Genomic DNA, 23,736 nt, shown 5'->3' with positions numbered 1-23,736 from the left:
ATTCGTTACTTCACTTTAATCAATAATCTAAATTTATATTATGACCCCTTAATTAAGGGATGCATACTAAAATTAAATATTATCTGCTTTTAATTAAATTATTCTTTGTTACTTTTTGAATCAGTTTTCCAGAAAAGCCTTTTTTTTTAGTGTTTATCAACAAAATTTATTTGGGAGAGCATTTTTTTTAATATAAATAAATTTTTGCCCATATGGTTAATGTACAAAGATCATGCAAAAGGGTTAATTACATATCACATTTTATAATTCTATAGTTAATTCTTAACATCTCAGTAGACATATAAAATTTATATTAAATTTTTTTTATAAAAATAAAATATTTAATTTTTTTTACCAAATATAATATATAACAATATAACAGTATATGCATAAATGATATGAAAACGATAAGCAAAAAAATAATTCAACGTCTCAATTAGTGATGGTGGTGGATGACGATGTCGTTGGGGATCACGAGTGATTATTGTGGTGGTGGTCAATGAGAATGACGTGGTGGTCGACCTTACTGATGTGGATCAGAACATCATGATCGAGGCAATGGTGGTAGTCACGATTGTGATAGCGGCATCAGTTTGATGATGATGTTGGTGGATCTCTAGAATGTCCTTGAAGAGTTGAGAGACTTCTATGAGTTTTTGTGGAGGAGGAAGGGGATGAGAATGATGGTCACGCTAACGCAGATGCAAAGTGGTGCCACTCTACTCTTCATCGGCGCTGGCACACATGCAAAGTGGCACTCATCATTCTTCCCTCTTTCCCTAATCCCTCATCTTTCTTTTCTCTTCAGTGATGCCAACGTAGATGTCGACACTCTGTATTTATGTTGGCATCACTCTGCATCTATATCAGTGCGACCATCATCCTCATCCTCTTCCTCCACCCACAAGAAGCTGTAAAAGTCCCTTATGCTATACCTCTAGGACTCCACCCCATTCATCTCCAAGGACATTCTCGAGATCCAACACCACTATCCTCAAGCTGTCGCCATTGTCACGATCATCATTACCGTGGTCACCACCCCTGCTTTAGTTATCGCCCCTGCCTCACTTGTCAATGTTTAGATCCATATCGATAAGGTCGAAACTGTGTCATTCTTATCGACCACCATCACAACAATCACCTATGGCCCTAGTAGCACCACCGTCTGCTACCACCACAATAGTCGATTAAAAAGTTTTAATTAGGACATAACAAAAAAAATATAATTAGGACACTAGAATTATCTTTTTACCTATTATTTTCGTGATACATGCTATCACATGTTGTATCTTTCATTGGTAAAATCAATAGTGTTAGGGTAACCAGATTAAATATTTCACTTTCATAACTATACAGATTTCGATATAAATTTTTTAAGTGGAATGATCGAGAGATCTAATTACAATGTATCCAAACTTTACTTTTAATTTTTTTTAAATTTTTATATTAATATTTTAATTATAAATAATTTAATTTTATTTAAATTTAAAGGTAAAAATTCTACTTTATTTTTATTGGCATTAGGATTGAGATTCTATTTAATTGGCGTTATGATTTTAAAATTCCCTGAAATGTTTGTGAATTGAATTCAAAACTGTATTTCCTCGTCTTAGTGTCTTATTAATGGAACTTCTCCATTTTCCTGGCGACAACGAGGATTTAGGTAAGGAAACTGTTTTCACTCTTTTTTTTCGTCACCCAATTGCTTACTTTTCTCTTAAATAATACATGTTTTCAGAAAAATATCTCACTTTTTTCCTTTATGCGAACTTTTAAAAACTATCATTTATTCTATGCTGGTGACACGATCTTTGTTAGAGTAAATCTTAGATCATGTGAGAATGTTAGGAATTTCAAGGTTTTTTAGAGTATTTCCCATATGAAGGTCAAATCTCCTCAAATCATATATTATCTTTCACTAGCCATCATAACATTTGTAATTTTTTTGGCATTAAGAAGGATAAATTTTCTTTTGGAGATTGGGAATCTTTTATGGCTAATTTATCAAAAATATATTTATCATTAGTCTTTTATTATATGATCCTTCTTTTTTTTGTGGGGGTGCTCCTTTTTTTCTTTTTTTGTTGTAGTTTGGACTCAATATGTTTTTTTTTTTAATGTTAACAACATTAGGACCAAAGTATAATTCATGATTCAATTTTTTTTTATTGAATTGATATGATCTAATTCGGATCAAAGTTTCAAAACCCTTATCCAACTTTTCTCCTCTACTTATGCCTTCCTCTCCTCGCTTTACTCTATAGGTACTTGCTTTAAACCATATAATATCTTTTTTAATTTATATATTTTATTTTTAAATCATTTTAGCATAAATTCAAGAGGTTGTTCACCATACATTACTTCTCATAGCTCATCATTCGAAAAATATTGATTTCAATTATTTTGAGCTATAAGAGAAAGTACCAACATTGTTGTTTCTTATCTAGCAACTAATAGAAACCCTTCATCGTAATCTATCTCCTACTTCTGTTTGTATTCATTTGTAGCTAGGATATGTACTTTCCAATAGGATTATCATAATTTTATTTTGTATATCATAGACTTTTGCTTTAGAAATAAATTAACTAAATACTACTACATTTAACTCTGTTCGATAGAATCAACATTCACTTGCATTGTTTTTTTTCTAATTTACACCATTTGATGCCTTCTCAAAGGTGACAAGATTATCGTTAAAAGATTAGTAATAATAAAGATTCCTTGCAAAGCGAACTACATATTATCAACTTCTTCTGTATTTATAAAATAATAAAGATTAGTAATATAAAGTTAAAAGACTGATGTAGATGGAGACGTTAAAGATTCTTCTTTAAGTTGATGAGCCTAAAGAATCTTTAGTTGGATAAGAAGATTCTTCTAATGTACTTAATTCTCAGGTAATTGTTTAATTGTAACTTCATTATATACATCTGTTAAGTCAATTGGAATAAATAAATTTACCTACATGAAAGTTTTTTCTTGATTATAATCTTTTCAGCGATAAAATTATAAAGATTTTAAGTCTTTAAAATCTATCTATAACTATATAAAAAAAAAGATTTTACCATATCATTCAGCTTCTTTATTATTCTCATCTAGACTATGAGCATAAACAACGTAATAGAAAACTCTAAGACGACTCACATCAAGCTTATAATCATTTTATAATTTTTCATATGTCATATTTATACTTTTTGAGAGATATAGATTTAAAATATATACAACTTCAGTCCAAAAATTCTTAGAGTGATTTCCAAATCATGTTCATTGTTGCTCTATTTTTCCTCTCAGCAACACTATTATATTGTAGAGTATTTGTTATAGCCAATTGTCTTTTAATTCCATAATTTTCACAAAATTTATTAAAATTATTAGAAGTAAATTCAGTATTCCCAAAATCTTAATTTAACGGTCACTTTTTTTTTCAACTATAGATTTAAATCTTAAAAAAAAATGAAAATCTTTAGAATTTCTCTTAAAAAATAAATCTAAAATTTTCTACTAAAATCATCAATAAAGGTGAAAACAATATTTTTTATTAACAAATGTAAAACTTCTAGCAACTTTCTAGCTCTTTTAAGAAAGGACTTACGATGTTATTTTCTTATAATACATTTGTCACATGCTTTATGAGAGTGAGTAATAGGGAAACATGTAACCATATTTTTCTAATGAAATATTTTTAAGTTATAAAAATATAAATGGTCAAAACGCAAATGCTATAATCAAGAATCTTAATTACTAAACTCAAACATGAAGAATAGGTATCTTTCTATTGTCTTTAATATCAATTATAGAATTATTATCAAATTTTACTTTTGAAATAAATAATTTATTTAACTCAAGAAGAGGCTTTTATTTTCAGTCATGTAATTACTAGCTTCAATATTTAAGTACTATCGAAAATTTTTTCTATTGTATCACAAGCCCATAAAAGATTTGCATGTACCTCCTTTTTTCCTATCATGTTCTTGAGCGAAAGGATTCTTAAGACATTCATAACTATAATAATAATAATTATTTTAATTAGTATTGAATTTGAGACTTATATAGGTTGCGATAACCACATCATCTTCTTCTATATCCATAGCCTATAAACTCAACCATGTCCTCTATTGGTTTTTCGATTTTTATCATCTTCTTGATTTTTATTAATGTTTCTCCCTCTACCTTAATTGATACCCTTATCTTTGCCTTACCTCCCCCTCTTCTTTTTGTATAGGATAGTATTATTTAATGCTTTTTACTGTAAGAGTTGCTCAAGTTGTATGTTTTTATTCATTCTTTATTTATGGATCATCAAAGACCTTATCAATCAATTGATGTCATCTTTTCAAAATCTTTGAACTCCTCGAATCAAAATCTTTCAAAATCAACTAATAGATGTTAGTAATTTAAGAATCTTTTTCATAATTTTAATATAACTAACCTCTTCATCATTGGTTTTCATATGATTTGTGATGGCCAATGTACAAGAAAAATAATCTGATATAGATTTACTTTAGTTCATCCTTAACACTTTCAAATTATGATATGAGTGCCTAAGGCATATTTTCTTAGCTTAGTTATATCTTGATAAATCTTTTGAACCAAGTATCATATGAAGTCCGGGTTGTAATGATCTTTTAGGTTTCAATGCTTAATGAATAGGATTAAGAGCTTTTGATAATCAATATTTTATCTCCATCTTCCAATCTAAGTTAAAAAGTTCCTTTTTATTAGGCTCTATAAAAACTCTTAATAATAATATCTTTTATATTTGAAAAATTCTTTCATCTGAATTCTCCAATGATCATAATGTTTTACTACTGAAACATAAAACTTAGACTGAAATATGTAATTGAATGAAGTCATATCAACGATCTGAATTTGTTCCACATCGAAATTGCAAGATCTTTTCTCTCTCTATAGATTCTCGTTTTAGTTTTCTCTCTCTATTAATTTCTCTATCTTCAATTTTTCTCTCTTTGAATTTTTACTCTATAGTTTCTTTAAGATTTTCTCTCTAAAATAACCCTTATTTCTCTCTCTAATCAAACCTATATCTCTTTCTAACAATCCTTGTTTCTCTTGGTAACATATCTTATTTCTCTCTCTCTCTAACAGGACCTTTAACAAGGTTACAATACTGTGTTAGATTTCAGACCAACAAAATAAAAAAAGAGTTGATAGAGAGAAGAAGATAGAAAAGAAGAGAACTTTACCACTCAAAAACACCGAAACTCAAAGAGACTCTCTCTCTCTCTCTCTCTCTCTCTCTCTCTCTCTCACTCACTCTTCTCTCTGCTTAATTCACTAACATAAGATACTATTTATAATAAGCCTATACCAATAATATCCTACTTCTATTATTCAAATATAAAGTTCTTATTCTACTCAACTTCTGAAATTAAATGACACCTCTAACAGTATGGTTTATTTATTTATTCCTTGGGTTTAATTCTCGGTTAGCTTCCCATAAGCTAACCTGTTGGTCTTGTAAATGGTCACTCAAGTTATATGTTTCATTTGTAGCATGATATATATGTTGCATATATGTAATATCAACATTACATGAATTAATAAAATGATGTTGATGGAAAAATTCCTCTACTATGAACTTTTAGAGCAAATATATTTTCTAAAATCAACACCGCCTTGTTGACTATAAATTATGTTTATAATCATTTCAATTTGCATATATAGAAGAAATATTAAAGTCCATATTAGATATCTGTGTGCATAACTTGTATTTAACAACTAAGCATGAGATTATATATGAATCATATAAACAGTACATGACAGTGGTCAAGTTAAACAAGATTCAATGCTCTCAGCTAAATCAAGGAAGTAAAATAATGAATATATGCATGAACGAATGGCACAAATTTTTGTATCATTTGGAATGAAACATTATCCGAAGATGTAAAATTAATCCAAACCTTAGTTTCCACTACATTGCAACAGCTGTTGTCGAACCCAACTCATCTATGGAAGATTCTTCCTCATGCAGCATATATATAGCAGGAATCCACACGTAGATATCAAAGCAAGATCACCTGCAACTCTTGGGAGGCACAGCATAGATCATACCCTTTATTATACATCCAAACCTTATCGAGCACGGCTTTCACCCGTACTCGCGTCCTGTGAGGGCGAATCCCATAACACAAGCAAACCCTTAACACCAAGTACGAGCCTTAAACTTCTACGACGTAGGTGCATGCCTTAAGCTCGAGTTAAATGGAGCTGTGTTCGATTATGGTAGGGAAACTGGCCGTCCGCTGTCGTTTCGTTCCACCAGCTGAGGGATCGTGCTTCGCCGTCTGCTCCACGACGGCCTTTAGGGCTTCCTGAATGGCTGTTACCAACCGCTGATGGTCGTCATCGCCCGAGTTTTGTTCCTCGGAGATGGCAAGGACGTTCTTTACGCGGCCGCCGACCGTGGTGATCTCCGCCTTGAGGACGCGAAGCCGCAGCGCTTTGAGGGCATTGATGAGGTCCGGAAGCAGGTCGGGTCGGTCTTCGCAACACAACGATGCTCTGACGATGAACTTGCCATCTTCGTCGCATGTGGAGTCGACGGTGAGTTCGTCGACTTCGGTAGGCAGCGGGCTTTCTTCGGTGATCTCCGTCGTCTGCCGCTTCAGCTCCTTCACATGCTGGATGACCTCCGCCAGCAATGATGCCTTATCCGTCTGACATAATGAGAGAGAGAAAGTTTGGACAAAAAAGCACATAAGAAGGTCCCAAGGAAGACGCAGATGCGAGCTCGATCGAGTAAAGATCTTGAAAACGGAACAAAGAGTGAAAGCACAAAGAAGAAGAAGAAGAAGAAGAAGATATGCTTGTTCTTGTCTGCTGTGTGTCTTTCTGGTTTGACTTGCGAGGTGAAGTTGTGACCTAAGACGCACGCGTGCGTGTTCCTACTCTGCATTAGGTGGTGCGAATGCCAAACTTAGGTAAGAAGATAAAGATGACGATGCTGCTATTAGTGCGGCTTTTTATCAGCCTTCTTATTGGCTCCCGACAGGAGTGCGCATGTTTGTCTTTCTTAGTATTACGCCGTGCACTTCACCGGCCGGAAGTGGCAGCAGTGGCAGCAGCAGGGATTTCAATGCAAGCTTTTTGGTCAATCTTATCCCTAGCTCGGGTTTTCTCATTCACTTTAGGTTCTAGTTTGCTGTCTCCCACTGTAGCTTGTGAAAATGAGAAAAAACTCTGATCATTAATCTGCAAGTCTTTCTAGCTAGCCAGTTAAAGATTTGTCATCAGCAGACACAGACATAGATTTATCATCACAACCATGCAGTTTAAACGTGAGATCTCGAAGAAGGGAGGTTTAATCAAATACCTTGGTGGTGTTTGGGAGCATGCTCCGCAACTTGGCAAGATGGCCATTGATGCGCTCGCGGCGCCTGCGCTCGGCCTCGCTGTGGCTCTTGGACGCAGCTAAGGCCTTGGCATCCATGATTTCCTGGGCAGTCAACCTCCCAAACTCTGCATGAATGGTCCCAAAGAGAGAGGAAGAAGCCGAACCTTGTGCTCGCAGAAATCTATTCAAGCCCACACCGCTACCAGCTTCCGTTGATCCTGCTGGCGAATCTACCGCTCCATCATAAGGAAATTGCAAGCCTGTCAAGGTCTTGTTATCGTACAAATCCCCGTAGAGGGGAGGAGCAAAGGGAGGGAGTGCAGGGTACATGAATAGCTGCTGATCTTGCCCAGAACTGGTTTCAGCGAACTGAGGGTGAGCTGGGCTGATAGAATGAATCGAAGTAAGACACCATGGTAGGGCAGGGTTAACAGCATCAGCAGCACTTGCATCTCCTCCTGAGAAGAAGCATCCTTCACCTCCTCCGTAGCCATGAACCATGTGGTATGGAACTTCTATTTGATTCTCCATCAACTCTCCGTCTCAGCTCTCTCTATATATCTATCTATGTCTTGATCACTCACTACCTGAAAGTTAGCTTTCTGGGCTTGACGGTCACAACCCCTTGCCTTTCTCCTCCCCTCCCCCTTTTAAATCCTTCTCCGGATTAACTTTACCTTGACCTTCGCATGGTACGATGCCATCTCTTGTGATTCCTTTCTGGCATATACTATAAGCTTTTCTCCTTCTAGAGTAAACCTGCAACCCCCCTGTTGGGTATATAATGACACTGCTCTGCGACTGACTTCCTGGGGGGACAAGGGAGAAAAAGAGGAGCTGCGGCGACGGAATGCAACCGACCAGGCCTGATGTGATTAAAAAGATGGCAGCCATAAAGAATTGGAACTGCCAGGGAATGTAGCGTACAATAAAAGGCCTACTGGCTCAGTCAAGCCCCACGTTCTGTCTACCTCCTCCTGCTGCTTTACTTTCCCAGTTCCACGCCTACCTCCCCCAAAACCACGAAATGATTGTGTTCTGGCGCGCACTTCTCTCTCTCTCTCTCTCTCTGAGTTTCGTATCTGATCACCATTGTTTTCTTAGCTGATCACCGTTGTTGCATCCGTCAACTGGTCTAAGCATCAGAAGGGCAAGCGAAGGATGCGTTGCCTTGAAACCATAGCGCATGTGCCCTCGATTTGGTCCCAGTTGCTTTGCTTTTTGTACGCAGTCTGCCTTTGCTAATGCTCGTCTATTATATGTTAAAGGTACAAAATGATGCATCCACCGCAACGCGGGGAGCACCACCACCGCCACCGACCGGTAAGAAGATGGTAGGGACAAGACAAATGATGATGTCAAAGCCACGCGCGCGTGACGTGGTCTTTAAGGGACATCGATTCGGCTCGGCAGGGTTCAGAATTGCTCGACTGACTCACATAATTCTGTCAATTCAACTACTTTTAAGAACTCGCCTAGCACTCAATCTATATGGTTTCATATCTTGGCACTCTCGATATGAAATGATGTGAAATATTCCATCTCATTCTTATGAATATGAAGAATCCAAATGTTTCCATATCTCTCGATATGAAATGTGTTAGCCATGCAAAATTTAAGGTAATACTCCTACGCTTTGCCCTCGTATCCTAACTCAATCGAAGTTCTAACTATGATAATTAAAGCACTAACTAAGTCATCTTCGTTCGGTATGTCAATTATTCTTCCGGCGAATTCTTAACGAACTTCCGGTGAACTCTCAGCAAGCTTTTAACAAACTCCTAATGAATTCTTGGCGAACTTCCGACGAACTCCCAACGAACTCGTACACCATCTGCTTTATGCCTTATTTATTATCGTAGTTGATTGACCATTAACTCCTCAAACGATTAATAAATACTTGTCTAAGTTATATATCTATATTTTTTTCGCTAATCCAAATCCCCCTAATTGAAGAACCTCTTGCAAATTGATTCCAACCATTAAAGTAATTTATAGGTTGTATTAAATTGTTTCTCCCCGAAAAACTTGAAGAATAAATAATATAAATTAGCATAATTATTAGAACCGGTCCAACCCGGTTGGTCCGACCATAAAAGCCAAATTGAACCGTCTAACACGGTTGGTTCTTTGATGAACCAACCGGCCCTTTTTTAATATATCCAAAAGACGATAATATCACTGCTTTATGAATGAAATTGAATTATAGTAAGGGATATTTCAGGAATATTAGCATCAGAGAAAGCCTACATTGTCATGCCACTTTAATCATGGAGAAATAGGAGAAGGAAGTAAAGAGGATGGGGAGATGGAGGAGAGGAAGACGAAGAGTAAGGAAACAGGACAAAGAAGAAGAGTATATGGAAAAGAAGAATAATAGAGAAGCTAAAAGAGAAGGCGATAAGAGCAAAAGAAATATTAAGGGAGAAGAACAGAAAGAAGCGGAAGAGGAGAGAAATGAGATGAATGAAGAAGAAAACAATCCCATGCGGCTGCAATCATGCCTACTCCAATCTGCAAGAAAGAGAAGGATGGGAAGGTGGAGTGGAAGAAGAACAAGAGGGAATGAAAAAGTACAAAGAAGATGGGTGGAATGAGGAGGAGGGGAAGAAAATAAAAGAAAAACAAAAAGAACATAATGAGAAGAAGAAGAAAAAGCGATGCGAGCAAAGAAGGAAATGAGGAGAAAACAGTAGAAGGAAGAGAAGAATAGAGAGGAGGGAAAGTGATGAGGGAAAAAGAATGAAAAAAAATAAAATAAATTATAAATACTATAATAATAGTATTTTTTGAGTTGACAAATTGACCTGTCAGTTTGACCAATGACCGGTATGGTCAATGACTGTTTCCATTAGGATAACTATGTAAATGTTGCTTCATCCTTCTTAGGCTACCATTCAATAACATGGAGGATGCTGCTTTGGTCATCTTCTATCATTTGCTGCAGAATATTATGATGATTCAACATATGCTGAATTTGCTCCTTTTTTTTTTCTTTTAAGTTCTGGAAAGTAAGAAGTATTGTACTTTTGAGAACAATGGTAAATAGTTGTGTTCACCTCAGCAAGCAACTTGCAAGTCTTAGAAAATTTGTGAATAACTACTACACTATATGTGATCCCACAATGCTCATTTATGAATCATTTTAATGGGAAAAAATAGGATTCTTTTTTAGATAGAATTATTTATAATTTCACTAATTATGGATAGTGGAAGAGTATTATTTGACATTGCTTATGATTTTTCCCTTTGTATTAAAGGGTTTTTCATGTGTTATTCTATTGTTTGATTTGCTTGAATGTTGATTTACACACAAAGGGCAAAAAAAATCCAGATGTTGGACATTTTTGTGTATTCATGTACTTTTATATCAAAGCCTTAGTTTTCTGATCGATATTTATATGTAAATTAAATGGAGGATTTAAGTTACACTATATTTAAATTAAAAAAATAATAAATTTATTTGAAAATCAAGGATGGAAGACATCTTATATGATCTTATTAAAGATTAGGAGGCTGAGGCAAGTGACAAAATAGATGAAGAGTAGAAGTGAATGAATAGGATAACCATTGGTTTGATTAAACACATATTTTTGTATAAAGTAAAAATTTTGTCTGAGATGAAAACTTAAAAGCTAAAGTTTTTATTATAAAAAAGACTATGATTGAGTATACAAATAATTTATAAGATATTATGAATCAATTAAATAATTTTAATTTGTATTGTGATAAAAGATAATTTGATCGGTCGATGAAAAGGAGTCTGAGAGATTTAGCGGACTTATGAGCCTTTATTCTCATAATTAGGAGTAAATTTTTTCGACCAGTTTTAGGTCATTATTCTAACGTTAATTTAATAAGGAATAATTTGATTGATTAACCATTAGTATGGTTCACGATTTTATCCTTTTCATAATATATAAGCTTCAAAAGATACCTATAAGAATAATTGAGATCGGGACTTATGTGTTATTGGTTCTCATACTCATTCTTATCACATATGAGTTATACGCTTGTATGTATTTTTCGTAGCAGACATTATACTGTTCCAAATGAAAATAGTATACCAAATTTTTTGAATGGTTTTTTTTGCCGAGAGCAAAACTAGAGCAACTTGTTTTGACAAAGACCCTTCTTACAAAATACATTTAGATATGATATAGAGAAGTATTGAAACAAAAACTTTTCGTGCATAATTTGAGCCCTACAATTCTATTCATATTCATTTGGTGTTATTTAACACTTAGTCCAATGTTTATTTAGCCCTTTTATACCTCTTGGAATAATAAATCTTTGAACCCATTAAATATTATTATCTATGATCTTTGCATGACCTGTACTAATGGAAAGGAACAGACCACTTGTCCTTCAAGATGTTAACGTGGTGACGTCATCTAAAGGGCATATCCACAGTCTTTTTGCTTGTCGGGATATCATAAAATGGCTGTCGAAAGTTACGCAAATAATAATGGAAAGAAAAGCACCATTTGTCATATACTAGAGGGGTCTCCTAAGATGGTTATCCAAATACATGCATTTCTCGAGTGGTATATATATATATATATATATATATATATACACACTTGACTTTTGTAGGGATAAACATGTGATTTTTGCGAACTATACGAGGATAGATATGTAAGTTCATTTTTATTTCTTTTCGATCCTGGCGGAGTGTAACACAAAATTGTAGTCTATTTATGGGCCAAATTTACTGCTGCCACTACCCAAGTCTTGAAAGCGTACTGCCCCGCAACCGAAGTCTCGCCTGTTTGCCCTAGCGGCCGAGTTCTTCCAACCCGGCCGTTGGCGCGACCCGTCTTCCGTCGAACATAGGTCGTCGCTTCTTCTCTCCCCTCTCCCCCTCCCACTTCTCATCGTCTCTCTTCCTGCCCCTCCCTCCCTGTTCTCTCCCCATCCTCCTCCACCCGCCTCCCCCCTCCCTTCTGGCCTCTCCGTGGCCTGGATTCTCTGCCGTCGGTGCCGCCGCCTCCCGACCTCATCCCTCAGGTTTTGCCTCTAATCCGCCTCGATCTTCTTCTGTCCCCTCCCCTCTTCTCTGCTAACTCCGCGGGGCCGCTGCCGTCCCCTCCCTTCTCCCTCTCCTCCTTCTCGTCCCTTTCTTCTCAGCTCGAACTTATACGCTGATGCAAATTTTTTTTGTCTGTTCATTGTGGTGGTATTGATGATTGATTTTTTCCGTTACTTTTGAAGTAGGCTGCAGCCTGAATTTTTACCAATTCCTTATCAACTTGACTGTCTGGTTTTGGCTGCTGCTTTGCACTGTAGAGATTTTTTCTGTTGATTGTTTTGTATCCAGCCTCTGATATTCTTTATAGAACTTCACAGGTACGTCAATTTTTGGTCCAGTTTTATGTTAATTAATTCTAGTCCATTTTCCTTTGTCGTTATTTACGATTATATCTGATTTCAACTGCAAATATGGGATTAATCCTTATTGTATTTATATTTAGTTGTCGCTTGTTAGATGTTCTGGAAACTATATAATCTAGGACGTACTAATATGCATGTATATGGGCATATCAAATGTATCAGGTTTGTATGACGTGTTCTGATGTTTAGTTTGAATAGTTTTGTGTCGACACACACACCCATTAAATGTTCTGATGTCTTGTTTGAGTGACTGCTACATTTGTAGGAACATGAAAAACGTAGTAGTAAGTTAAATCACTTTGTATGCTCTATTGCTCCATCTGGCGACTGACACCTTTCACTAATCTTGAGAAGCATCACATGAATTGCTTGGTAGCAGAATCAATTTAAATTTCAGCCTCATAATTATAGAGTTCATTTTGATAACAAACTTGGGCCTTTATGGTTTTTGTGTTTTCAGTAGCTGTAAAAAATTTGCACGATTAAGTTAAGCTGCCATATGATTTTTAAACAGCAGTTACCTCTAGCTGTTAGGGGTTTCTCAAATGTAGAATGCAATTTGCATCTCTAAGCTTTTGATTGTTATAATATTCCAAATGTTTTTGTTATATCTTTTAAAGGCTAACTCTTCTGTTATTTCTTTCCTCTACAGAAACAGTTTTTGTAGTTTAAATGTTTTATTGTTAATAATTCACTTCTTTCTTTTTATCAGAAAACAATGTTTGACTTGGTTGTTTATTGCCTTTGGTTCTGGTAAATGTAAGAGAAGAAATGCCACTGAAAATGTATTGGATGTTGGATAGGACCTCATGCCTAATAGTTCCTATATTGCTAAGACACATTTGCATTAGGTACATATAAAGAGAATGAAAGTGTAGTTTCTATCTTTCCTGTGGTTCAACACCCTCTCCCCCTTCTTTTCCTCTTTTTTCATTTTTCTGCTGACTGCTTGTGCTTAAGAACCATAAAACATATGGCCAACCAAACTCTTTTTGTTTTCATAGAAGAATATAATCTTGATCAGCATGTATGGCTTCTTTTGTGATATCTTGTAGATCAGTTATGGCTAGATGGGATGAGATCTTGACACTCCCGGTGCAGAACCCACCAACTTTGGAGTTCTCTGCTGCAGATATTGTGTGGTCTAGAGTCGAAGGATGGAGAGAAAAAATGGACAGGCTTGCTCTCATTCCCTTTTCAAGAGTGAATGATTTTGTACGAGGTGAATCTAATAATAAAGAATGTCCAACCAGATTCCATGTTGAAGCACGAAGGAGGCGTCCTCCTGAGATGGCATACAAACCAAAAGTTGATGGGATCCTTGAATATATTTTGTAAGTCGTTTTACTAAATACCACGAGCCTCTTTCATGACTGTAATACGTAGAAACAAATCCTAGATTTCTTGAGAGTAGTTACGACAATTACTTTGACCTATTTGCCATACATATTCTGGTAATTTTGCATATCTTTCTGTCACTGATTATCATATGACTGCTCTAGGTCAAATGCCAGGATAGAGAAGGCAAGATTGTCATGTATTGTTCATGTAAATGTAATATATGCACCTATTTAGAGAATATTACTTCTATGAGTGATAATTGCTTTTGTTCTGTGTTTTCAACTTATCACACCCTTGGTTTCCAGTACTGGTGACTTAATCTGTTAATAAATAAAATGATTCGTGGTTAACTTCGTACTGTTAAGTTCTTCTATAAAGGTATCCACCACAAAGTAATGTCCATTCACAATGGTTTGACTCACAGCAGAAAAAAACTTTTATGGACTTCAATTTCTGTTAATTTATCTATTTGTAAAAGTTGGTTTGTAAATATTGGAGATGTTTGAAGCTATTGGTTATCTGTTGCAGGCATTGTCTATTTGCATGATGGTTTTAGCTTGATGCAGGTATTGGTGTTCCTTTGGGCCAGATGATCATAGGAAAGGAGGTGTTGTTCGCCCGAGCAGGAACTATGCTACAAAGAGGAAAACTCCTGCTGGTCGGCCAAACACAAAGAGAGGTTGTGTATGTCATTTTATCGTAAAGCGGTTAATAGCTGAACCTTCAGTTGCTCTTATTATATATAATCAAGATAAGCATGTGGACAAAAAAGGGTTACCCTGCCATGGTCCCCTGGACAAAAAAGCTGCTGGGACACGTGCGATGTTTGCGCCTTACATCTCTGATGAATTGCGTCTTCAGATTATGTCTTTACTCTATGTTGGGGTTCCTGTGGAAACCATAATGCAGAGGCATTCTCAAATGGTACAGAAGCAGGGTGGACCATGTAGTCGAGATGACCTTCTTACCCATAGGTATGTCCGAAGGTTGGAGAGGAAGATTAGGCGTTCAGCCTATGAGCTGGACCCGGATGATGATGTTAGCATTGGTTTGTGGATTGAAAGCCACAGGGATCTTATTTTCTTTTATGAGAACTTCTCCGATTCGGATCCTTTTGTTTTGGGCATTCAAACAGAATGGCAACTTCAGCAGATGATTCACTTTGGCAACCGCAGTATTATAGCATCTGATTCAAGGTTTGGCACCTACAAGTTAAAGGTATATGCATTTTACGTACTTGTCATTTAACTAGTTAAAATATTTTCCTTACAGATTGGCTTCTGACCTTTTCTTATTTCTGTTGCTTTAGTATCCAATACACAGTCTCCTTGTTTTTGACTCAAATAAGAACGCTATCCCTGTTGCTTGGGTTATAACCCCTAACTTTGCAAGTCGGGAAACACATAAATGGATGGGAGCCCTTTATGATAGAGTTCATTCAAAAGATCCAACATGGCAGTTGGGTGGTTTTATTGTTGATGATCCTTCAGCAGATGTGCTTTCCATCAGGTCGGTAATGCTGTTTTCTTCACATATGATATTCTGTTCAAGTAAGGCCAATGATGTCTGACTCAACTGTCTTGCAGGGAGGTATTCCGCTGTTCTGTGCTAATCAGCTTATGGCGTGTACTTCATGCGTTGCGTAAAAACTTGATGAAGAAATGTCCAGAGAAAGAGATGCATGCTATGATGTCAAGAGGGCTTGGTGAAGCAGTATCCAGTATTTGCAAAGGACATGGTGATATGAATCTTTTTGAGGCATTTTTGGAAGATTTTGTCGATTGCTCAGATTTCTTGGACTACTTTATGGCAACTTGGCTTCCTAGATTTGGTTGGTCTCCATTTGATCATTGTCTTATCAGATGTCTTTTTTGTCGATCTCATCTCATGTCTCATTTCTTTCTGAAATTACAGGTGCATGGACCGATGCTGTAAAATCCCTTCCAGTGGCTAGCTCAGAAGTTTCAACGGCTATCGAGTCTTATCATCAGCAACTGAAACTTAGGCTACTAAATGAAAACGACTCAAATGTTTATCAGCGGGCTGACTGGCTGGTTGATAAGTTAGGTACAAAGGTGCATTCGTACTATTGGCTGGATGAGTATTCTGAAAAAGACAATTTTGCTCGCTACTGGAGAGATGAGTGGAGATGTGGTTTCACTTCGTGGCGACAAGCAATACAGATTCCTGATTCAGATGTTGCCATTGATGGCACATGTGCCAAAGTAGTGAATCAGAAAGAACGAAATAAGGTGCATGTAGTATCAAATCCTGGTTCTGACTTTGCAATATGTGATTGCCATTGGTCAAGGATGGGAAATCTTTGTGAGCATGTAATTAAATCAACAAAGGTTTATCGTGATAGAGGATTAGCTGCATCATCAACAAGCCTTATTCAGTTTAATCGGATGTTGACAAGCATATTTAACTGCCCACCACATGATTCTGTAATTCGTGATCATGCAATTGCCTTGGCTGTTTCTGTTCAGACACAGTTAAAAACACTTATTGACCTGGAAAGTGGTAGTGCACTTCCTGATATAAAGGTTCTCAGGGAGCAGCAGGTAGCTAAAGATATGATAGATTCGGTCACTGAAAAACCAAAGAATGCGGATAAAGACAGAATTAGTAGTTGCCTGTCAGTCTCTGACAACATAAAGGAAGTTTTGAAAAATGAAAGCATTGCACTAGAAACTCTGAATGACGGAGAAGATGTTGTCATGCAATTCACTGGAACATTAGATGACTTGCAACCAACTGAAGGAGAATTGGTTACTGCAGTTTCCATGATTAGTGATCACACGGAGAATGAAGCAGGAACTTTGTTTTACAGAAACAATGGTTTAGCAAATGACAACAGATGTGAGGCAGCACATTCTTCTGATCCTATGATCATCGACACCATTAAGAACATTTCTGGTGGCTGTGGCAGCTCAGAAAAGCCACTAATTATTCACGAAGAAAATGCAAATATCAGTTTTGATGACATTGATCGTGCAAAAGGGTGTCAGGCTGGGTATGTTGCCGATGGTTGTTGTAACAACAGTGTGACAATTGAAACTGCTACAGTTGATAGTATTTGTGGTGTCAGAACATTAGCTGGAGAACCTGTCTCATGGGAAGTGGCTGCAGGAGTTTGCAATGAACAATTGATGGATGATAATGCAGCCAAAGAGAATGTTGGTGTTGATGTTTCAGAGCAGATAGATGGCCTTGCTGATAAGGCTCGAGAGGAATCTAGCAAAAGTGCTCAGTTGAGTCTCGAGATTGGACCTAACCCAAACTCCAATTGTGGCTCCTCTCTGATGGATGTTGAACCTGTTGTCGAAGTTCAGGTTGCCAATTCCTGCAGTCCTTGTGGAAAAGATGGAGCCAAATTAGCAACTAATGCTTCTCCTGTAGGTAATGGTGCATCAAATAGTATGGAGGAGAGTGGTAATGACCTAATGGTCACCTGACTCCATGTCCGGCTCCAGTGACATGTTCAAGAGAAGGTCAATTGTAATGTGTGCTTTTGTTTGCTGCAGAGTATTTGTCGGCATCAACTTACAAGCCTCTGCAGCATATGCTCTCATGGTTGCAGCGCTGAGAATGAGATCTAAGGTCTCCATCCATGCTGCTTAGAGCAACGTCCTAGAGAAATATGCTGTGCAGAACTTCAGGTCATGGTTACCTTGATGTTAAGGGATGGAGGCTCAAGCAGCACAGATAAAAGATCATTGCTGGGTGCCCAGATCTGTTGTACAATGGTTCATATAAGAATTTTATTTGGAGTGAGATGAAACTGGCCCCACTGGGTTCTAAGAATGCCTGCCGCCATGGTATTCAGATGATCATCAATTCATATATCATCTGTGCACAGGTACTAAATTAGTTTCTTTGACGTCAAAAATCAACCTATACATTAGGTGCGTACATAGTTTTTTTATTCTAACAGTGGTGGACTACTTGCTGCAATTTTTTTCCCCTTTTTTGTACCATAAGCTGTGTAGTCCTGACTAATTTTAATGATTGATTTTAGATGAATTTAGTTCCATTTATATCTTCATTGCTAATTTCTAGATATTTGATTTTGAGTGATTGACCACAGACAGGTTTATCTATTCAACTTTATACGAGCTGCATTCATTTTTATAATAATTCATGGTTTCATATTTTCACGTTACATTTGGGAATTTGGTTGTCTTCATAGATAAAGCCTTGATCACAAAAAGACTAATATGACTTATGGTACTTTATTTGTTTGCATAGAGTATTTACAATTGCATTTTTTTTGTTGCCACCTGATGGGACAATATTCATTGTCGTATCAGGGCTTGACACGAGCAAATATGTGGTACCACCAAGTGGGACATATATGGCCTAAGCATTAGAGAAAAGCCTTAAAAAATATATTCTTTTATAGATGTAGAAGGCTTTTCGAATGGAAGTTCGATTCTTTGACGGGCTCAAGTTTTTACCAGAATGGAAGTTCCACTCGATGACCAATCAATCAGTTAGATTTTGATACAAGAAAAGGGATTTAGTATAAACAATGATATATAATGAAGCGGGGAGAAGTGTAATCCATCGTCATAAATGATTTACATAATATCTACAAAATATTTTCTAATTTAAAGAAGGGTAATTTTCATCATTTTTTTATTTTTTATTCCCAAAATGTGATCTTTGTTTTTATTTTTTTCAAATGGTGTTTCCTATTTCGAATAATATCGAAAATCTATCTCACCAATCCCAATGGGATCAAAATTTGGTATTTCGATCAATCAGACAAACTCTAAGTCTAAAAATTTGGTATTATAATATAATATGAATAATGACAACTGAAAAGACATTATGTCACTTATAGTATTTTTTAATAATTTTTTAGTGCTAAAAACACTGTAGGTGAGCCAATAGAATCAAAACACATTAGAAACTATTTGATATACCATACTATGATTCAAAAAGATATAATAGTTTAGGAATAACATCACCCAGATAAGGATAACAAAATAGCATGTTATAGTGTTTTTGTCATCATAACAAAAATACATCTATTTAAAAATAATATAAATCAAAGAGACACAATATGATATCTCTTATAGTATTTGTTAATAGTTTTATGGTATTTTCAGTACCTCAACAAAAATATTGTAACTTTACAGAAAGATACTGGAAATGAGCCAAATGAAAACATTATAAAGAGATTTTCTTTTTGAATTAGCCAATTTGTAAAGTGTTTTGACTCCTGTGATGCTAGAAAATTTAATTACAATATTTTTTTTGGAATGCTATAAAATTTGATTTATAGAAACAACGGGGTATCGTTTGTAACTTTGTACACTGACCTCCTCAAAGTTCGCAATAGCGGGTGCCTCTTTAACTGTGCTGCCCATCTTATTTGAGTTGACCATTTCAGAGGTGTATTATTTCTAGTGTTTAGTATTATTTACTTTTTTTGAAAAAAGATTATTCTAATTGATGGAGCAAAGCTGCTATAGTCATTAGTGTAGAGGTGCTATACAAAGAGATGGGATGAACTACAAGATGTTATATCATTTCTTTGCAAGACTTGATGTCTTCCAATTATCTGTGGTTGACTAACTGTATCCCTTTTTGCCATTGAATGCAGTGCCTAGTTAAATTATGAGTAAAGATTCTTATCATTTTTAGCTATGATGTTTGGGAAAAAGAAGAGGTTTTTTTTATATGATTTGCATTTGTAATTTAAATTCTTTGTAATGATTGTGTCACTAAAATTGTTGAGGTCAAGTATTTTTTATGTTTCTTTTGATGCCAAGGTTGGTGTTAGTTGTACTGTAGAACTAATGGAGAGGAAACTATATATATTGCTATTAATATGAATACACTGAGAGATTGGTTTAGCTTCTAGTGTCTTATAATTGATTGTAAATTTTGGATTTAGATGGATTGTGGTATGTGACGGATCATACTGTCTGACTTTTTTTGGCGTCACAATTAAGAGGCTTTGTTTAGTGTTATAATCAAAGTTTTGAATATCGATCTGTATCGATGTTTCGAGCATTGTTTGGTAGATACGTACTGGTATATATCATCGGTACGTTAGGGTATATCGATGATATATCCTAAAACCTTAAAAATATTTTCACCTATCATGTTAAGGGCATACCGATCGGTATATCTCGGTAATGATCAAAATCTGAGACGGTACCGATTGATACGCCTCGATTTCGATCAGTACACCTCCGCATCGATCAAAACACTGATACTATCCGGTAGAGGATCCTTTTGGATCGATACATATCGTCCCGTATCGTATACATCAAAATTGAGAATCCTACTTATAACTATTACCTAAGCTATAGGAACTGTTGTTTTATATAAGCATACTTGTTTGCATGTTAATAGGGGTTTCTTTATCCTTCTATCTAGTTGATGAACTTTTTAGGTAAATGTGAATGAAAATTTTTGTTTTACTGGGGTATTGAGTTTTTAAGTTGATAATGATTACAGTTGATATGCTTACAATTATTTTTGTTGTCTAAAATATGTAGATCTCATAGTTTATAAAACTTATATGTTCAAGGTTCTCATAAAGAGTACAAAGTATCGTTTCATGCGTTCCTCAGCATAACTTATGACCATCACCTTTGCTCATTTCCTTATGTAAGCATGCATGTGGTATATGACAAAGCTTGATGGAGATTTGAACTGCTTTTGTCATATACGGAATTGAATGCATGGCTACGTAAGGAAATGAGCAAAGGTGATGGTCATAAAGTTATGCCGAGTAACGCATGAAACAATTTTGTTGGTCACACAGAAAATATATATTGATCCCTGTCTTACGTTGGTGATCATTGGTGATGTTCATCACCATATAAGTTGTGCTGACCATATATTTTCTGAGGTGATGACCATCAGATAGTTATGCTGACCAGTATATATGGTTAAAAAAAATTTATATATTCCAACGAGGTTACATATTAACAAAGATACACATCGTTCTCTTTTGACCAAGTAAACTGAGGAAGTTACTTCAAACTATCTCCCCACCATTTCCGGCCGCATTGCTCGTGGGGTTTGCAGCGCCGATCAGTTCCTCTTCATCGGCTCTCGTCTTCCTCCTGTGCTCTCCGTACAAGTAGGAGGCGAACCCCCACACGCACAACACCGTTGAAACTGCCTTATGTACCCCGAACTCGTCGTGGAAGACCACAAGGCCACTCACCACGTTCACCACCAGCAGCGCAGTCGAGCAGATCCCGCTGTTGAGGGAGGACGTCAAGAAGACCATGCCCGCAGTCCCCATGAAGCACAGCTGCCAACTAGCTATGGTCGCGCCTATGATCACCCAGTACCGAGCCCGTCCCAGGTCGAACTCCACCGCGGCTTCTCTCTTCATCTGCTTGAATCCGCCTGTCGCCGCCATTCCCACCATCGCGAACCCGGTCGCCACCGCCTCCATCACCACCTGCATTTCCATCACCGTCCGGAACGCGGTCACCCCTCGGTACACGATCTGTGCGATGGGGAGGTACACCGCGAACATGACGGCGGCGCCGAGGGTGGTGAGGACCCCGATAATGTACTGCGAGGAGGTGACGCCCGAGGGCCGCTCGTGGCTGTGGTTGAGGGCGAGGAGGATGGAACTAAGCGTCAGGAGGAGCACGCAGTTCAAGTTGGTGAAGTAGAGCGGCTGACGGACGAGAACAACAGAGAGGAGGAGATTGATGGCGAGTTGGGAGGAGAGGATGAGCGAGGAGGTGGACACCGGGAGGTAGGAGACGCCCCAGGAGATGAATAAGTTGTTGACACCGAGGAAGAGGCCGATGAGGACGCAATACAGGACGAGGCGAGGGGTGAAGGCGGTGCGGGGTGGACGAGGGGAGAAGTAAATGAGGGGGAGGAGGAGCGGGAAGCCGGCACTCTGGACCAAGGTGGAGACCCACCGGCTGGAGCCGCCATGCACGAAGTAGAAGCGAGAGAGGAGGCTGGAAGCGAGTGTGCCTAGGAAGAGAGCCAAATAGTTTGCCGCAAGCAGGATGCGGCGGACTCCATTGCTGGTCACCCTACCTGGTCCTCGTGCACTTACTTGTCCATCTCCTCCTTTGTCTCCTCTTGTCTCTGTTCCTTTGTTCTCCATACTTCCTCCAAGGATCCAAGATCGTGGTGGCCGCACAAAATTACTGTTAATTTTATACTGCAAATTTGTGTTTCTTTTCCCCAAAAAAAGGAGAAAATTAAATTAAGAAAGCTCTATATAAGGTCCTCAACAAAATTAGCTACCCGATTGACATAGTTATTGCCTTCCCTAAAGACATGATTAACCTCATTAGCTAACAACAGATTCCAATAATAAAAAAAATCAGTTCCTCACTAAATTTAGCATTCTCCATTGCTACAATTTGTTGGTAAACAATAGAACAAGAACCTCAGCATCAGTTTCCACCTTACTGAATTGTATTCCAGCTTGCTTAGCATGCAGCAGACCCTCAGTGGCAGGCGCTTCCATAAAAAAAACCTCATCCTCCCTGCATTGAAGTAAGCTGGAAGGAGCCACCTCTGTTGTGGCCTGTCCCAGGTGACCTGAATAGAGTTTCTCTCAGCATTTAATCCCTAAGAAACAGTATCATTCAAACAATCAGAGACATAAGTAATAGTCTTGTAGAAGATGAAACCACACATCTCAAGCAAATTAACATTAGAAAAAGATGTGATTTGGACTCTCCAACAACAGATCATACTGACTCTTGATGTCGCCATTTGGTGCAAGTCTTCCCGATATTTGGTAACTCACCTTCTACTTGGACAGGAGATTAATTAATTGTCAAACTCATTGAATCAATAATGGCTTTTCTCAGGTACTAAATGAAGAAGAATTCTCTTGCATTATTCATGTATCAGAAGATTCTGAAACATATAATAGCAATTTTGAACACTATACCTGTATGTATGTGGCTACAATAATGCAAGTGCGATAATAAGAATTGTTATACGAGAAGCATATTATTAATTCTACTTTTTTTTAACCAAGCAAAAAAATGAAACCTTTGCATCGCAAGTGCTGAACATGAGCTATCTAATGCATTTGGTAAGGGGTGTACAGGTCAAGACATGGACAGCCTTTGAGCTTTAGAATATAATAATGAGGGATTCAATGCTTCTGAGGAAGGTTTTTGTAGGCTTGTGTTTGAACATGTTGCGACTCAAGGGAGGGATGCAGTGGATGTAAAGAGTAATGTGCCATATTAGTTGGTATGAACTTAGAAATATGGATCTTTTTGGAAAGTGCAGTGGCTTGCATTTCACATGTTCCTTGCATATGATCTCAAATTGAATCGTAGTTGCTTGAGGTTTTATGTACCGATTCATGAAAAGTTTGAACATGATGGGAAATATAAAATTAGTAAGTTATTATTCATCACGTTAATGTCGCGTAAGGCCCATAGAAAAAGAAAAACCTAAGAAGTCTAATAGCATCATGCCCATGTGGATAGAAGTGCCAAAGGTAGCTTGGTCAGTTACCAAACTATCAAGCTACCTCTCATGCGAAATATTCATAAGAATATTTTTAGAAGCCTAAAGGTACCTCGAGTCGGTTATAAACTACCTCCTTTGTGAAATATTTATAGAAATATTTTCGAAAGTCTAAGGGGTAACTTTAATCGATTACGAACTAT

At 37.0% G+C, this 23,736-nt stretch overlaps 3 protein-coding genes across 9 annotated transcripts; 1 reads left to right on the top strand and 2 right to left on the bottom strand.

Moving 5' to 3' along the window:
• Positions 1 to 5,856: 5,856 nt before the first annotated feature.
• LOC103989503 (transcription factor bHLH30) lies at positions 5,857 to 8,194 on the bottom strand. 3 transcript variants are annotated; one of them, XM_009408370.3, is made up of 3 exons: positions 7,683 to 8,194; positions 7,334 to 7,614; positions 5,857 to 6,677 (listed from the first exon to the last, which is right to left on the bottom strand). In XM_009408370.3, the coding sequence occupies exons 1-3, from the start codon at positions 7,846 to 7,848 to the stop codon at positions 6,219 to 6,221; spliced, it is 906 nt and encodes a 301-aa protein (XP_009406645.2). In that variant the 5' UTR covers positions 7,849 to 8,194; the 3' UTR covers positions 5,857 to 6,218. The 3 variants fall into 3 exon arrangements, with proteins under 3 accessions (XP_009406645.2, XP_009406646.2, XP_009406644.2); XM_009408371.3 differs by having other exon boundaries at positions 7,334 to 7,584; positions 7,683 to 8,193; XM_009408369.3 differs by having other exon boundaries at positions 5,858 to 6,677; positions 7,334 to 8,192.
• A 3,864-nt stretch (positions 8,195 to 12,058) lies between these two features.
• Positions 12,059 to 18,137, top strand: LOC135581313 (uncharacterized). 5 transcript variants are annotated; one of them, XM_065188982.1, is made up of 7 exons: positions 12,081 to 12,190; positions 12,572 to 12,703; positions 13,804 to 14,082; positions 14,656 to 15,307; positions 15,399 to 15,598; positions 15,676 to 15,920; positions 16,004 to 18,137. In XM_065188982.1, the coding sequence occupies exons 3-7, from the start codon at positions 13,811 to 13,813 to the stop codon at positions 17,545 to 17,547; spliced, it is 2,913 nt and encodes a 970-aa protein (XP_065045054.1). In that variant the 5' UTR covers positions 12,081 to 12,190; positions 12,572 to 12,703; positions 13,804 to 13,810; the 3' UTR covers positions 17,548 to 18,137. The 5 variants fall into 5 exon arrangements, with proteins under 5 accessions (XP_065045056.1, XP_065045054.1, XP_065045052.1 ...); XM_065188980.1 differs by having other exon boundaries at positions 12,089 to 12,364; XM_065188981.1 differs by having other exon boundaries at positions 12,089 to 12,364; positions 12,569 to 12,703.
• Positions 18,138 to 21,092: 2,955 nt separating this feature from the next.
• On the bottom strand, positions 21,093 to 22,261 carry LOC103989868 (probable purine permease 4). The gene has a single exon (XM_065189916.1). It carries the CDS (start codon positions 22,197 to 22,199, stop codon positions 21,093 to 21,095), a length of 1,107 nt encoding a protein of 368 aa, XP_065045988.1. The 5' UTR covers positions 22,200 to 22,261.
• Positions 22,262 to 23,736: the final 1,475 nt, after the last annotated feature.

This window comes from Musa acuminata, chromosome BXJ1-6, assembly GCF_036884655.1.
Source record: "Musa acuminata AAA Group cultivar baxijiao chromosome BXJ1-6, Cavendish_Baxijiao_AAA, whole genome shotgun sequence".
NCBI classification, from domain to species: domain Eukaryota; kingdom Viridiplantae; phylum Streptophyta; class Magnoliopsida; order Zingiberales; family Musaceae; genus Musa; species Musa acuminata.
This window is presented reverse-complemented; position numbering and strand designations above follow the sequence as displayed.

Excerpts from the sequence above, each read along its gene's own strand:
- LOC103989868 (XM_065189916.1), bottom strand. The coding sequence starts at position 22,199 with ATGGAGAACAAAGGAACAGAGACAAGAGGAGACAAAGGAGGAGATGGA.
- LOC103989503 (XM_009408369.3), bottom strand. The coding sequence starts at position 7,885 with ATGGAGAATCAAATAGAAGTTCCATACCACATGGTTCATGGCTACGGA. Across the intron at positions 6,678-7,333 it reads TGCTCCCAAACACCACCAAG|ACGGATAAGGCATCATTGCT; the intron begins GTATTTGATTAA and ends TCATTATGTCAG.
- LOC135581313 (XM_065188984.1), top strand. The coding sequence starts at position 13,811 with ATGGCTAGATGGGATGAGATCTTGACACTCCCGGTGCAGAACCCACCA. Across the intron at positions 14,083-14,655 it reads GGGATCCTTGAATATATTTT|GTATTGGTGTTCCTTTGGGC; the intron begins GTAAGTCGTTTT and ends AGCTTGATGCAG. Across the intron at positions 15,599-15,675 it reads GCAGATGTGCTTTCCATCAG|GGAGGTATTCCGCTGTTCTG; the intron begins GTCGGTAATGCT and ends ACTGTCTTGCAG.